The sequence below is a fragment of the Vanessa tameamea genome, chromosome 26 (genome assembly GCF_037043105.1).
Source record: "Vanessa tameamea isolate UH-Manoa-2023 chromosome 26, ilVanTame1 primary haplotype, whole genome shotgun sequence".
Classification (NCBI taxonomy): domain Eukaryota; kingdom Metazoa; phylum Arthropoda; class Insecta; order Lepidoptera; family Nymphalidae; genus Vanessa; species Vanessa tameamea.
The window spans coordinates 4,505,112-4,519,730 of record NC_087334.1 but is presented as its reverse complement, the minus strand read 5'-3'; the positions used below and the strand labels follow the sequence as shown (position 1 = coordinate 4,519,730).

The following is a 14,619-nucleotide window of genomic DNA, read 5'->3' as shown; positions in this document are numbered from 1 at the left end:
AAACTCGATCCAATGGTTCGGCCCGGCTTCCAGAAGATGTTCCGCGATGGCTGATTTCTTGGTATCATTGTTTTTTACCGCCTTGATATGTTCGTTGATACGACAAGATACCGTACGTTTCGTCTGTCCAACATAGGATTTACCACAACTACAGTCGATTTTGTAAACTCCGGGTTTTTCCAGGGGAAAGCTATCTTTAGGTGAACGCAACATTTGCCCTATCTTCTTGAAAGGAGTGAAGATAGTCTTCACCGCATATTTGCCCAGGACTCTAGCTATCTTATCTGTCACTCCTTTGACATATGGCATAAATGCTGGTTGTCTTTCAACCCTGTACTGTCGCAGTAACTTATGATCCCGTGTAGCTGTGTTTCCCACTTTATATCCATTCCGCTGTAGGACCTTTTCAACGTGTGCTAGCTCAGATTGTAGGTGGTCTTCATCACAAAGGTCATATGCGCGATTGGTCAAAGATGCTACTACAGCGTTTAAGTGTCGAGGATGGTGGTGTGAGTTAGCATGAAGATATCGGTCGGTATGCGTTGTTTTCCTGTAGACAGTATGGCTCACAGAGCCGTCCATACGTACTCCAATTTCAACATCAAGGAATGCCATTTTTCTGTTCTTCTCCATTTCACAGGTGAATTTAATTTTTCTGTGGATGCTGTTCAAATGATTTAAGAAATTCGTTGCACTATCACTGTCCCCCTTTATGATGGCAAATACGTCATCTACATACCTCTTCCACAGTTTAATAGTAGTTACAGCCTTTGCCGTTGACATGGCTATCTCCTCGAAATGTTCCATCCAGATGTTGGCGACTAGAGGAGCGACTGGACTCCCCATTGCCACACCATCTATCTGCAGGTAGTACTCGCCTTGGTAAACAAAGTAACTGGTTTCTAGGCAATGGTGTAGCAATTTTATATATTCAGCCGGTATGTTATTTAACTGTAATTTCACCTTTATAACATCCATACATTCGGAGACCGGCACATTCGTGAATAATGACTCGACGTCAAAACTGACCATCAAGTCGTCAGGGTCAACCGTAGTCGAACGCAAGATGTCAACAAATCGTCTGGAGTCCTTGACATGAGATTTTGTCTGGCCTGCTAACGGTTGTAGTACTTTAGATACATGTTTTGCCAATTCGTAGGTGGGCGAGTCAATCTGACTTACTATCGGCCTCAGCGGGATATTTGGCTTATGTATTTTGGGTAGTCCGTATAATTTAGGTGGTTGTATGTTTCTCGGCCGGAGTAAATATTTTGTTGTCTCATGTCCAATAGCATCCCTATAGGTCCTGATTAAAGTGGTCGTAGCCCGGTTTGTTCTTGCCGTAGGGTCATAGGTGACTTTTCGGTAAGTATTTACGTCACTCAGTAGATGTCGTATTTTCTTGTCATAGTCTGTGCCATCCATAACCACAGTAGCATTCCCTTTATCCGCTCTAAGGACTATTAGGTCTTCATCCTTCTGTAGTTCTCGTAAAGCGGACAATTGATCCGACGTAATATTAGGTTTAGGTGGTTTTGATTGACGTAATATAAGGGCGGCATCTTGTCTTAATATGTCTGCCTCAAAAGTAGGTATATTATTACGCTGAATCACTTCCTCAACACTACCAATCACGTCTTCATAAGGAATGCATTTTGGAGTAGGGGCAAAGTTCAAACCTTTTTCGAGTACCTCACGAGCGCCTTGCTTCAACTCTTTCTTCGACAAATTTATCACTGTACGAGTATCATTCGAGTTTTTAGAGTTAAAGCCAGTTGGTTTTTGCTGTTTTACTAGTCGCTCGAATTTTCTCTCTTTCTTGAACGCACTCGACTCACGAAAACGTTGAGCCTGTTGGTAAGTGATACGGTCACAAAAATCAAAATCTTCCGTTGTCAATGACGCACTGCACTCAAGATGTAAACGATACAACTCATTCCGACGTTTATCGATTTCAAATCGGGTGTTTCGTATAGTTTTACGCAACAACTTTACACTCGCATTTCTCAGAATGCTCGCGGAACCATGAATGTCCGGTCGTGGTTTTATCCGTACACACACTGGAATTGCCTTTTTTTTTTTTTTTTCACCATTGCCTAGAAACCAGTTACTTTGTTTACCAAGGCGAGTACTACCTGCAGATAGATGGTGTGGCAATGGGGAGTCCAGTCGCTCCTCTAGTCGCCAACATCTGGATGGAACATTTCGAGGAGATAGCCATGTCAACGGCAAAGGCTGTAACTACTATTAAACTGTGGAAGAGGTATGTAGATGACGTATTTGCCATCATAAAGGGGGACAGTGATAGTGCAACGAATTTCTTAAATCATTTGAACAGCATCCACAGAAAAATTAAATTCACCTGTGAAATGGAGAAGAACAGAAAAATGGCATTCCTTGATGTTGAAATTGGAGTACGTATGGACGGCTCTGTGAGCCATACTGTCTACAGGAAAACAACGCATACCGACCGATATCTTCATGCTAACTCACACCACCATCCTCGACACTTAAACGCTGTAGTAGCATCTTTGACCAATCGCGCATATGACCTTTGTGATGAAGACCACCTACAATCTGAGCTAGCACACGTTGAAAAGGTCCTACAGCGGAATGGATATAAAGTGGGAAACACAGCTACACGGGATCATAAGTTACTGCGACAGTACAGGGTTGAAAGACAACCAGCATTTATGCCATATGTCAAAGGAGTGACAGATAAGATAGCTAGAGTCCTGGGCAAATATGCGGTGAAGACTATCTTCACTCCTTTCAAGAAGATAGGGCAAATGTTGCGTTCACCTAAAGATAGCTTTCCCCTGGAAAAACCCGGAGTTTACAAAATCGACTGTAGTTGTGGTAAATCCTATGTTGGACAGACGAAACGTACGGTATCTTGTCGTATCAACGAACATATCAAGGCGGTAAAAAACAATGATACCAAGAAATCAGCCATCGCGGAACATCTTCTGGAAGCCGGGCCGAACCATTGGATCGAGTTTCATAATGCTCAGATACTCGCGACAGAACGCCATTACATACCCCGACTGGTACGAGAAGCCATTGAAATTACTAAATATAGTAATTTCAATAGGGAAGATGGGTTTCAACTGTCAAAAGTATGGAATCCAGTGATAAAATTATGCAAACCCTTGAATAACAATATAAAAAATTCGCGAATCGATACGGTGAGTTTCGTTTGTAAAACACGGGATCGAGTTTCGAGTGTAAATAAAACAAATAGTAGGGGTGAAAGTGACAGTGGTAGTGGTAACCAGTGTTTACGCAGCAAACGTACGAGAAAGGAGGTAGTCCGATATGGACACTTCTAATGCCGTCAACATCTACCCGCAAACGTCAGTCTCGTGAACAAGACATTCGTAGATAATGTCGAAATATCGAGCTCCACCAAATAAAAATAAAAAACATGGTAAATATCCCGTTTTAGATAATGTTAGGATGTCTCTTAATCCACCGCACTGCATCCCATATGGTTGTCGTTTTTACTTTTATGTATCTTAACCTAAACCTATAATTTCTTTAAGTGCTTGAGATTTCTAATTTAGAGGGCTATAAGCTAAACAATGCAGTGTCTTCTTCTTTCGTATGTCTGATCAATGATGCCAGAAAGAGAAAAATCTATATTTAGGAACACGCTGAATACCGCTCGTGATTAAGTTGTTTATTTATACGCCAATAATAATATTGTTCAATTATAATGCAACTTTTCACCAGTCACTATTCATTTGCAGTTTATTAATGTACTTAACCACTTAGAGAGTACAATTTCTTTATCGATCGTGTTAACTGACTGACTGACTATCAACATTGAATTAAGAGCTAAGTTTTTACGAGAATGGCCCGTAACCTATTTACTGCTTTCGCAATCAGAACCTTATTTCAAGTTGATGAGATGACTCCAATTTGCCGGCCTCACTGCACTTTCTAACGGTGTACACTATTATCTCTGTAATGATACTCATTGCGTTCTTTTTGTATACAGCGTTCATTAAATTTCCTATAATAAGCTGTGGTACGGTGATGACACGAATTTGGGTAATGTCTTGTAGCGACAATTTTTTTTTTTTCATGGCAGTTGTTTTACATTGGCAATAGTTGTGTTGTGACAAGTTCAAACTGATTTGAATCAGTGTCAACGATTATTATGTTCTAGTTACCAATTTTATAAATTTATATTTTTTGTACCGCCTACCTACCTAAATATTGTATAGACCACAGGAGAATTAAGCAATTCTGCGTAGAACAAATCCTAGTTCACGATAGTTATTGTTGTCGTCGTTGTGACCGCTGGGGCGTGACGGTTGCGCCGGCGCAGCCACCAGTGCCGCGATGGCGGTGTGGTGCGGTGCGCGTATCTTACCTCTTGAGAGACGCGTCTATTCCATCACGCTAGTGGTTGGTTCTTGTTTTTATATGTAACGGGATACACTCAAGATAACCCCGTTTTGCGGGAGTGTGTCAATTATGTGTTTGTGTTTGGATTTATGTTGAAACACGCATTGTTTATTATACGTTAAGTTAATTTTATGATTTTAATTGCAATAAAAAATTGTATATTACTAAAAAGCAATATTTCAGCGACGTTTGATATATCGTATATCAATAATATGTTAAGTTAATACTACACTTAAACCAAATTTCGCCATGAAAAATATGTAGTTCACTAAATTTACAAACGGTTCAATTTAAATAACATAACAAAAAATAATTTCGTCTCCAGAATTGAATCTTATCAAAAATGTTTAAATGTAATTATCACGAGAGAGTTTCTTTTAATTTTAAAATTTATATTTTTTTTTGTATTCACATGACTTTGCGGATTACACATTCGTATTTTATAACGAAGATACTTCTGATCGATGTTTCTGCGAATGCTGATGCGGTTGGACTCAAATAATATTATAAAGTTCCAAGTAATAAAATGCTCGAATTTTGAGATAATTTTGAAAGGCGTGATGTGTACGAAATAAATCGTTTGGACACATTAGTAACATTCGTAGTAATCGCTTATATCAAATAATTTGGTTTTTGTTTCTTAAAAACTGGTTATTCACCAGTTCGTTACGTTTGAGAATGCGAAATAATAATGACTTGTGATAACTTGAAGCATTGAATGAGTGATGCCATTTTTCTATATATATAAACCGGGTAGGCACATGACTCTACTCCACCTGATGGTAAGTGGTATTGGAGTCCAAATGCGAAGACGGCCAGTCACTAGTCGCCTTCGCCAAGCCGGCCCGCAATGCCTCTTCACGCCTCGTTTGAAGGAACGTTAGGATCTCAATATAATTTAGGCTATTCTTCTCTAAATTGAAATTCCCAGAAATCGTGAGAAAATAAATGGTCTAGCATAATGTTTACGTGGGTTAGCTTTTGTATATAACAAAATTGTTTTTTTTCTTCTTCGTGCGTCAATCACTATGACCAATCGACGCGGAGTCGTCCTGATTGATTATAGGAAATTATTTTTTAACAGTAATTTATTGACAAAAAACGTTTTTTAAACCAGGCGTTTGTGATCCTGTTAATTCCTCCTGTATTTAAAAATGTGTTCTATATTATTTTTATATTTTATATTAAATTGTTACCTTTTTACGACTGTTGTATTTCTTTTGATCGCTCGATACGATAAAACTGGTAAAGTTTTGTGTTTATATCTCAAACAGCCATTCATGTTCCTATGTCAAAAATCTATAGATACCAATATTATAAATGCGGAAGTAACTCGGTCTGTCTGTCTCTTACTCTTTCACGGCGAAACCACTGAACCGAATTTGATTAAATTTGGTATAAAACAAGCTTGAACACCTAAGAATGACACAGGACAAGTTTGACTAAAATCTTTAAATTTCTGTGATATATATAATAAATAAAATTATTCAAATGATCCAATTAGTTCGTCCCCTAATTCATGAAGATCTGGTGCGTACAATTCACATAGCGAGGACATTTTAATATTTTCATGTGCGCTTCGGATTACAATTCTGAAATGCAAATATTCCAATGAACATTTGCTTGCAGATAAATGATAATATCACAGGGGTCTTTGGAGTCATTTTATGGGCAAAGTTACTTGTAGCGATAGGAAGAAATTAGTTTCAATTTCTTCGGTTCTCTCGCAGGGAATCGATTCTATCCAGTTCTGAATCGTTAACTGTTCATGTCATTTGTTACTGTATTTTTGCCCTATGATGTTGCGTTTCTCTTTACCAAGATTACGTTCACAGTCATCGTCAAGTTTATACAATAGTAATTTGACATAAATATTATTGAGTAACTTTTTTTTGTTACATTTGAGATAATATATTCACCATCATCGATAAATAGTACCAATATATTTATTGAAGCGTTATTGACAAATGATCTATAGATATTTTATTATATATTTTTGGCTCCGAGTGATCAATGCTATCTTTTTCTATCGAATGTCAATACAATAATGACAGAAAGAGAGGAAAAAATTGTTTGACTGAAAAGCAACTAACCAAAGTTTATCAGTAAAGCCGGAGAAATAATATCTCTATTATATGTAACAATAACTATTTAGACATTTTGGGCTATTTTCTGTTTATATTCAAACGTTACTTTTCCATTTCAACAGCCGTTAAAAAATAATGGGGTACCGAATGTTATCGTACTTCGTTACTTGTTACAAAAAATTGCTTATTTGATATAAAAGTTTGGGAGTTTTCTAAGGTATTGTTCGTCTGGCATTTATGAAATACAAACTTTATTTGGTATTTTCTCCCAATAGTAGTTATTTCATTTCGATGTGCAAATATTTCTAGAAAGGTCATGAGGAAATAGTTTGTGATATTAGTTTCGGTATGGATTTAGTGGTGGAATTTTGTCGACTTATAACAAATGGAATACATTGAATAATGTTTCGATGTAGTTTGTGTATGTGTGATGTAGGTCGGTCGTCAGGTGTTAAGGCATTAAAAAGTAGTCTTTGTCTTATTGTACTTCATAAAAAAAAAATCGATTCAGTGGTTTGACCGCGAAATTTTATAAACAAAAACTTTTTTGTTTATAAAATATATTGAACAATTAATTCGCATTTCTATTTATATAATATTTTAATTAAAGTAAGTGCCTATATTACGTTGTAGATTATTTAACACTTTTACATAGTTCTAAATATATATTTAATTTAAAAGTATTTACAATTATATGTACCCAAGTTGAGACTTACATACCAGATAGACAAATTCTTCTCGGTGGTAGTTTTACATTTAATTCAACGCTGTAAAATGACGATGTGTACTTAAGATAAGTGCTTTTATGAGCCTACTTCAAGTGAATATTTTTCTTGAATAAAGAATAATTTGATTTTGATTTTTTTTTAAATATAACCCTAGAGAGATTACAAAATATAGTAAAAATATTGCAACAATAGCCAGACCAATGTTTGGTAGATCTTTTTTTGTATTATTATACCTATGTGTGTGAACGTATTAGTCGTTTATTGTGTGTCTGTGTGAGTTTATTTTAATTAAGAGCTTATCCATAATTGAAAACGTGAATGTCGTATTGAATTGAACGCAATGATATTATACAGTATGTATTGATTGAATGGAATCAGAATATTACTACAGAATGTACGCATTCAATGCATCGCTAATCGTATTTATATTTACATACACAACCGTTCACCGATTGTGACTAATTCCTTCGTTGAATGCATTTATATCACACACGATAAATTTGTAGAAGGTTAAATACTTCAAAGGTTTATTAACGAGTTTGCGATTCTAGGGCCCCGTAGTTATTATAGTATTGATTATTATTTTCTAGAATTTGATAGAATTTATGATAAGATAATTATTATACTGTTGCTATTTAATAGAAGGCAAATATTTACTAAAATCGGTCCGTGGCCGTGAAAACAAGTTTTTGTAAACATCAGAGTATGTTTAAAATTGAAAAAATATGTATATACGCGTAAAAAAAACGACTAAAACTATAAAGTATGTATGTATGTATCTACAGTCTCTTGCAGGCAACCTCTGCTAAAGATTTAGCTGGACAAATATATAATTTTATGACTTTTTTTTACAGTAGCTTCCGTATTACAAGTCTATCATGTATGCTCATTTTATATTCGTTGACTTCAATCGCAATTGCCCTTATAATAAATTGTTTTTTTTTTTTTTTATTTTAACTTTATAATCTTTTCAAAATGATATTTGATGCCGAAAATATTAACACTATATATAACGCAATATTTGTATATGACGAGTTGTAGACCGTAACTTCATTCGCGTTTAAGGGATCGGTCGTCAGCTGTTAAGCATAAAAAAGCCTGACAGACAGAGTTATTTTCGCATTTATAATATTAGTATAGATTTGTATTTATTTTATTTAGACCAACTAACATATAACGTATATTTATTAATTTCAGATAGATCCAAACACAGCGTTCTTGAGAGCTGCTCGCGGCGGTCAACTCGACACTGTTGTCGACTTGCTCGACTCCAGCGCAGTCAAAGATATCAATACCTGTAATTCGGTAAGCTTATAATAAATTACTATAATCACAAGTAGCAACAAATCTGAATCACAAATGCGTGACATTATTAATATATGAATTAGGACCGAATTTGGAGGCCCCTAGTTTATTTTATAAATAAATTTTAAGAATTTAATTTTTGCCAGTAATGTTTGATTATAATTTATATCTTTATATATATATATATATATATATATATATATATATATATATATATATATATATATATAATTTATTTACTCTTTGTATCAGTAACTTTTAATTTATTGATAAATTAACAGTAAAAATATTACTATTACTATAATTTGACTATATAAAAATATATAAGCATATATGACATTAAAAATGTTAACTCGTTATGTATAACAATATATTAAAAATGAGAAATTTACTTGGTGTTAGGGTTTTGTCGAACCTACTGGGTAGGTACCATCCACTTATCATATATTCTACCTACAAACAACAATACTTAGTGTATTGGATTGTATTGTCGTGTACCAGTTTGAAGGGAGAATGAGCCAGTATAACTACAGACACATAAGAGATAGCTTCCTAAGATCATTGGAGATGAAAGGAATTTTTAATATTACCTACATCGCAATGTCTATGGGCGACCATTTTCCATCTGATGGCCCATTAACCCGTCCGTAAAACTATTAATAAAAAAAAATACACTTATGCCACCACGTTGCCCCAATGTTGGGAATCAGAATAGCCAGAAATGTTGCAATCAAATTTGTCCCTGGAACGTTACCTCATATTTTGCTAGCTACCCATCTCTACCCATCGGCTTCACACGGGTACAATATCTACTTACAGCTTTTAGATTGAGTTAAAAATATAAAAAGATAAAATCTTATATTTTTCCGGCTAGTAAAGTTTAAAATTTCTCTACTATAATGTCCATAAACCATCCTCTAGAATCACTCTGTTTATTGATGGAAACCAATATAATCTCACGCCAAAAAGAGAAGTAATAATCTTTAACAACTGCTGGACCAAGCTCCATGTAGAAAAACTTGGAGCTTGTATATGATTTATTTGATGGTAGGGCTTTGTACAAGCCCGTCTGAGTAGGTTATATATTCTGCCACGAAGCAGTAATACTGAGCATTGTTGTGTTCCGGTTTGAAGGGTGAGTGAGCCAGTGTAACTACAGGTTCGATGTACAAAACGTCTTAGGCTCCAATGTTGGTGGCGCATTGATGATGTAAGGTATGGTTAACATTTCTTACAGCACTTCTGTCTATGGGCAGTTGTGACCGCTTACTATCAGGTGGCTTAATTGCGCGTTGGCCAAACAATACCATAAAAAAAGTAAGACTGTTCCTTATCGGATTAGTGGATAAGGATTTATGCTTATAAGTTTTTTTTTTCCAAAATTCAATCTGACTCGCACAGTTTTCCTTCACTGTCTAACACTATATTGATTATAAACATAAGTTTTGTAAAACTAAGTTCTTGCCCGGATTTAAACCCGTGGCCTTCGGTTAAAAACCACGTGTTCGAATCGCTGAGTCATTTCGTCTAATATTTATTGAATACAACAAATACAAGTAAATTATGATCGATGTTTTTTTTATGAATAAATATTATTGAATGTTTTAAAAGCGTTCATATATATTGAGTTCTACGTGTTAATTAAATGGCAGGATTTACGTTTGCATATACATCGTAATGTATATTTTTAATGTGTTATATGAGACAACGATAAAATTAATTAAATATCCTTAGTTAGTCCTGTCAAGTTGACCAGATCTCTCTAAGTAATTTGAGTCATACTTTAAAGAAAATACTTAAAAGTTACAATGACTATGAGATATTTCTAGTACCTACTACAGAGTAATTCATTTTTGCATGTGACTTACATCATTATCCTTTGTAATCTTATTAAATTTATTATTATGTATGTCTATGTTAGGAGGGTAATAATGAACCTTTGTTATTGTATAATATTATGTATTATTGCTTTTTAAAATAATGACTTACTTTCCAGCCTTAAGTTCGTATAGTACTATACATAGCGATAAGATCACCTTATTTTAGTCGTGCCTTGTGTACCTATATCTTAGAACGAAAACATTTTGTTAATATGGTATAAAAAAAGAACATTTTAATATATATAACAGACGTAAACACACGTAAACACACGTATACACACGTAAACACACGTAATGGGTTCTATATAAGCGGCTAATATATATCTTATTACGACTCATATCGGTTAATAGCTTTAGGGGATCAATTATCTCGATACGGGTAGCCATAACCACTCACGAAAATAATCGATACGTTGCCAAGACTCGTTGAAATAGGTCACGTCAAAACTACTCATATAGTCTATTTCAATGGCAGTAGGAGTAAAGATAAGCGAACCTAAGTTTACGCTTATTATACCGTACAATCAGTTATTGATTTATATATGTTTATTTGTAACATACCAATATTTCCTGTGGGTATCTACGTATAGCCATTTTAATTTTACTTCCAAAAATAACTACGCTGACATATCAAACGGAAATAATTCACGAAACTTTAATGAGTACTATAGATTGTTTACGATATCGTGTTATTCCAATGTCAAAGTTGTTTATTTGTCTATTCTCCTCTTGCCGTTGAAATGGATTTTACGGTTATGTGGTTCCTCTATTTGTCTTATAACATGACAAAGTTTCCACTTGTACGTGTATCACAGTATATCAAAGCCTTTGAAACTTAATAGAATTGGGTTGCTTTCGTGCTGTTTGGAATTCGTTATTATGAAAATTGAAACTAATAATTGAGCCCCTTTCAAATACCTATTAAGTAAATATATATCTAACTTAAGCTTGACTTTATTGTCACCATTTATGGTATCATATTATTATTATTATTTATTGTTACTTATTCTATAAGAAAAAACTCGAATCTCAAACACGAATAAGAGTGTTATTATGAAATTTAAAGGATACACGGGTCAAAATGTCGTGACATTGAAAGTGGGTCAATATTTCACAAGTGAAAAACGAAGTGAATTCTTAAAGAATCACACTGCAATGAAAGTTCAGTTCTATCAAGTTAAGTAACTAATTTAAAATTTGATTCCAAGATTTGACACTCGAAGATGATCTCTCTTCGGCAATGGTGAATATTTTCCACTAGCGCGAGTAAAAATGCGGTATCTTTTGACTCACTTTTGTTATCTCGTTGGAGTCGCAATCCGATAAGTGTTTACATAGGTATGGAATAATCCTTCCTGGGGTATGGGAGTATAAACATAAACGATTTCCAAACATCTTGCCGAGATGTTGAAATTTTTCTCGAAGACATTTTTGTTCCCACGATCCGAGCTTTGAACCTAGGTTTCGGCATTTGCACTATTCGTTTGACATCAAATAAAATCCTTACTACAAGTGCTATGTAGATTAGTTGGATATATATTTTTAATTAGTTCGCTTTAACAAGCAGCGTCTTGCCATAAGGGCAGGTGTGTTAGGGCAAGACGAAGATCGCGCCGATGGTATTTCCGTCTAATCCAACAACTCTGTATGCTGTACTTCAGTCAATAGAAGTAGTTTTATTTGCTTATACTGCCTGGAGAATAAAGTAAAAAGCCAATCTTACCCCAACGCATTGTATAATATATTTTTTTTAGTTGCATCAACAGTTAGGTGCAGTCGAATCGAGATTCGAGATACGAATGCTGCGTAGATTTGATACGCTATTAATCAAATATCATAATTACAAACTCACTTACACCACAATTTGATATTCTCGTATATAGGGTTGATTTTAATTGGGTAATCAAGGTATTGGATCGAAATAAACCCATTCCATTGAAACCCATTCCAGTAAATACACTTGTCGAATAGATATTTATATCTTATTGTAATCGATGTTATGTTATATTTAAATAATGTATTTATCTAAACTATGAGGTAGTATGAGTATATGCGATTGAATGAATGTTCAGTTTAAGGATATAAATAAGGCGACTAAATTGTAAACTAATTACTGTTAATTAAATAACATTTGTTCAACGGCTATTTATTTAACAAGTATAATATTAGAATTTTTCTACTTTATCATATGACATTATGTATGTGAATTTTTTCACATTATTCGTCGTCACGTAGAGGGGTTACATTAAAGCTTGAACAAAGTCGTCGAGAGAAATGCATACGATAGTCAAAGAGCGTGTAAATGACATTTTTTCCGTTTGAATTTTATTTTTCTAATTTAAATTTAAATTGCAGTCAGAATTTTGGTTTTTGTTTTCATAAAAATTGCATTTACTTCGTTATGTTGCATGTAGTGTTTCTTATAATTAAAAGAGCATATTTTTATGTATATACATCAAGAGTATTATATATATATATATAACTCTAAAGAATTTTGTACTTAGTCTGATTTTTATTTTTATCTGGTCTTCGAAAAGGGTATTCATTGTTTTTGAAGACCCAAATAAATATTATATTTTATGCAGACTAAAATTATTTATTATATTTGTAAGTATATAATAATATTAATAATCAGGTTTCATTCGAAAAATGTATGTGTAAATCGACGAAATACGAAAATTAATTAAACAATCAAATCGAATAAAAAAAAAAACCAAAATATTCTTTATTTAAGTAGGCTCATAAAAGCAGTTTTGAATCGAATCGCAAGTTACAGTGTCGAATTAAATCTAAAGCTACGAATTTCTTGTGCTATTCGACAATGAATGGAGCTCAAATAATCGCCCCGTTTTGCATCACTCTTTTACAGTCTCCATAAGTGCATAGTCCATACACACATACCCAACGAATGCCAAGTCTATAACCGGGTCACCCATTAACTCACTTTGCGGTCTCTCGGGACCAATCATCCTCGTAATTATGCGCAGTTCAGTGTTATTCCATTGTAAATCGACCTCCATGGTGCCGTGTCACGATAATTGTTATTGAATTACAGTATGTTTACTATAAAAGGTCAAATATGACATATATGTTTTTGATAAGAAGACTAGATTCTGTTACTCAATGAATGTACCATTGCTGAGCGAACACTTTACCATTAATTACAAGGCTTGGTGCTCATTCCACAACGTTGCTCTAATTCAGGTTTGTGGTTAAATACATACACAGAATTCATCCATTATATGCAGGATTTTCTGTGATGTTCTTCACTGTCGAAACGCGTGATAAATTGTAAACTGAAATGTCGACCTCCGTGGTCGAGTAGAGTGTACACCGGTTTTCATGAGTACGCCACTCAGAGGTCCGGGTTCGAATACCGGCCGAGTCGATGAAGAAAAAGTTCATTAGTTTTCTATGTTGTCTTTCTATGTTGTTGTTGTATGTTCATTAGTTTTCTTAGTTGATGTATGGGTGTTTGTGGTACCGTCGTTATTTCTGATTTTCCATAACACAAGCGCTCTAGCTACTTACATTGGGATCAGAGTAATGTATGTGATGTTGCCCAATATTTAAAAAAAAAAGTTACTTATTTCTTATTTCTAAATTAAGCACACAAATCTAAGAACCACGATATTTATATTAAGTATATAATATTTATTTTAAGTAAATAGTAAAATGAGATTTTAATATAAATGAATGATAATAAATTGCTAAAACTACTACAAAAGAAAACGAGTCATGATCACGAATGTTTTCCTAAAACGTCACGACTTGGTGCATGAATTATTCTTTGAAGTATTTTATGATAAATGCAGGTCATTTAGTTTAAGAGCTCAACCGGTAAAGTGGGTAGACCACGTGGATCCTAATCGAAGTTCGCGGGTTACATCTAGCAAGAACTACTGATTTTTTTTGATTGGTTTAATTTTTGTTGGATCGTGTTGATCGTTATAAGACATGACACAAACCATAGACACACTAAAAATATATATTGAAATTTACAAAAAATTATGTATGAAATAAATTAATTTATGAATTGTGTATTGTCTACAATCAAAATGGTGAAAAAGAGACACTACTTAGTTTTTGCCGGTTATTTTTATTTAAAAAAAAAGTTATTTTGTGTAATGTAGAGTTAGATTAGAAATTATTATACATATAATTTTATCATCGTTCAATTTTGTCCCTGTGGATTAAAACATA

The 14,619-nt window shown here is 34.2% G+C and overlaps 1 protein-coding gene across 4 annotated transcripts in view; it reads left to right on the top strand.

The window, feature by feature from the left end:
* Positions 1 to 14,619, top strand: part of LOC113393182 (ankyrin-3-like) — a 139,244-nt gene that overhangs the window by 49,064 nt on the left and 75,561 nt on the right. For 3 of the 4 annotated variants that reach the window (XM_026629958.2, XM_026629949.2, XM_026629932.2), the window contains exon 2: positions 8,429 to 8,536. In XM_026629958.2, the coding sequence (XP_026485743.2) occupies positions 8,429 to 8,536 (108 nt within the window). Of the gene's footprint in view, positions 1 to 4,292; positions 4,417 to 8,428; positions 8,537 to 14,619 lie in introns of those variants that run through there. The other variant, XM_064219121.1, reaches the window with a different exon arrangement.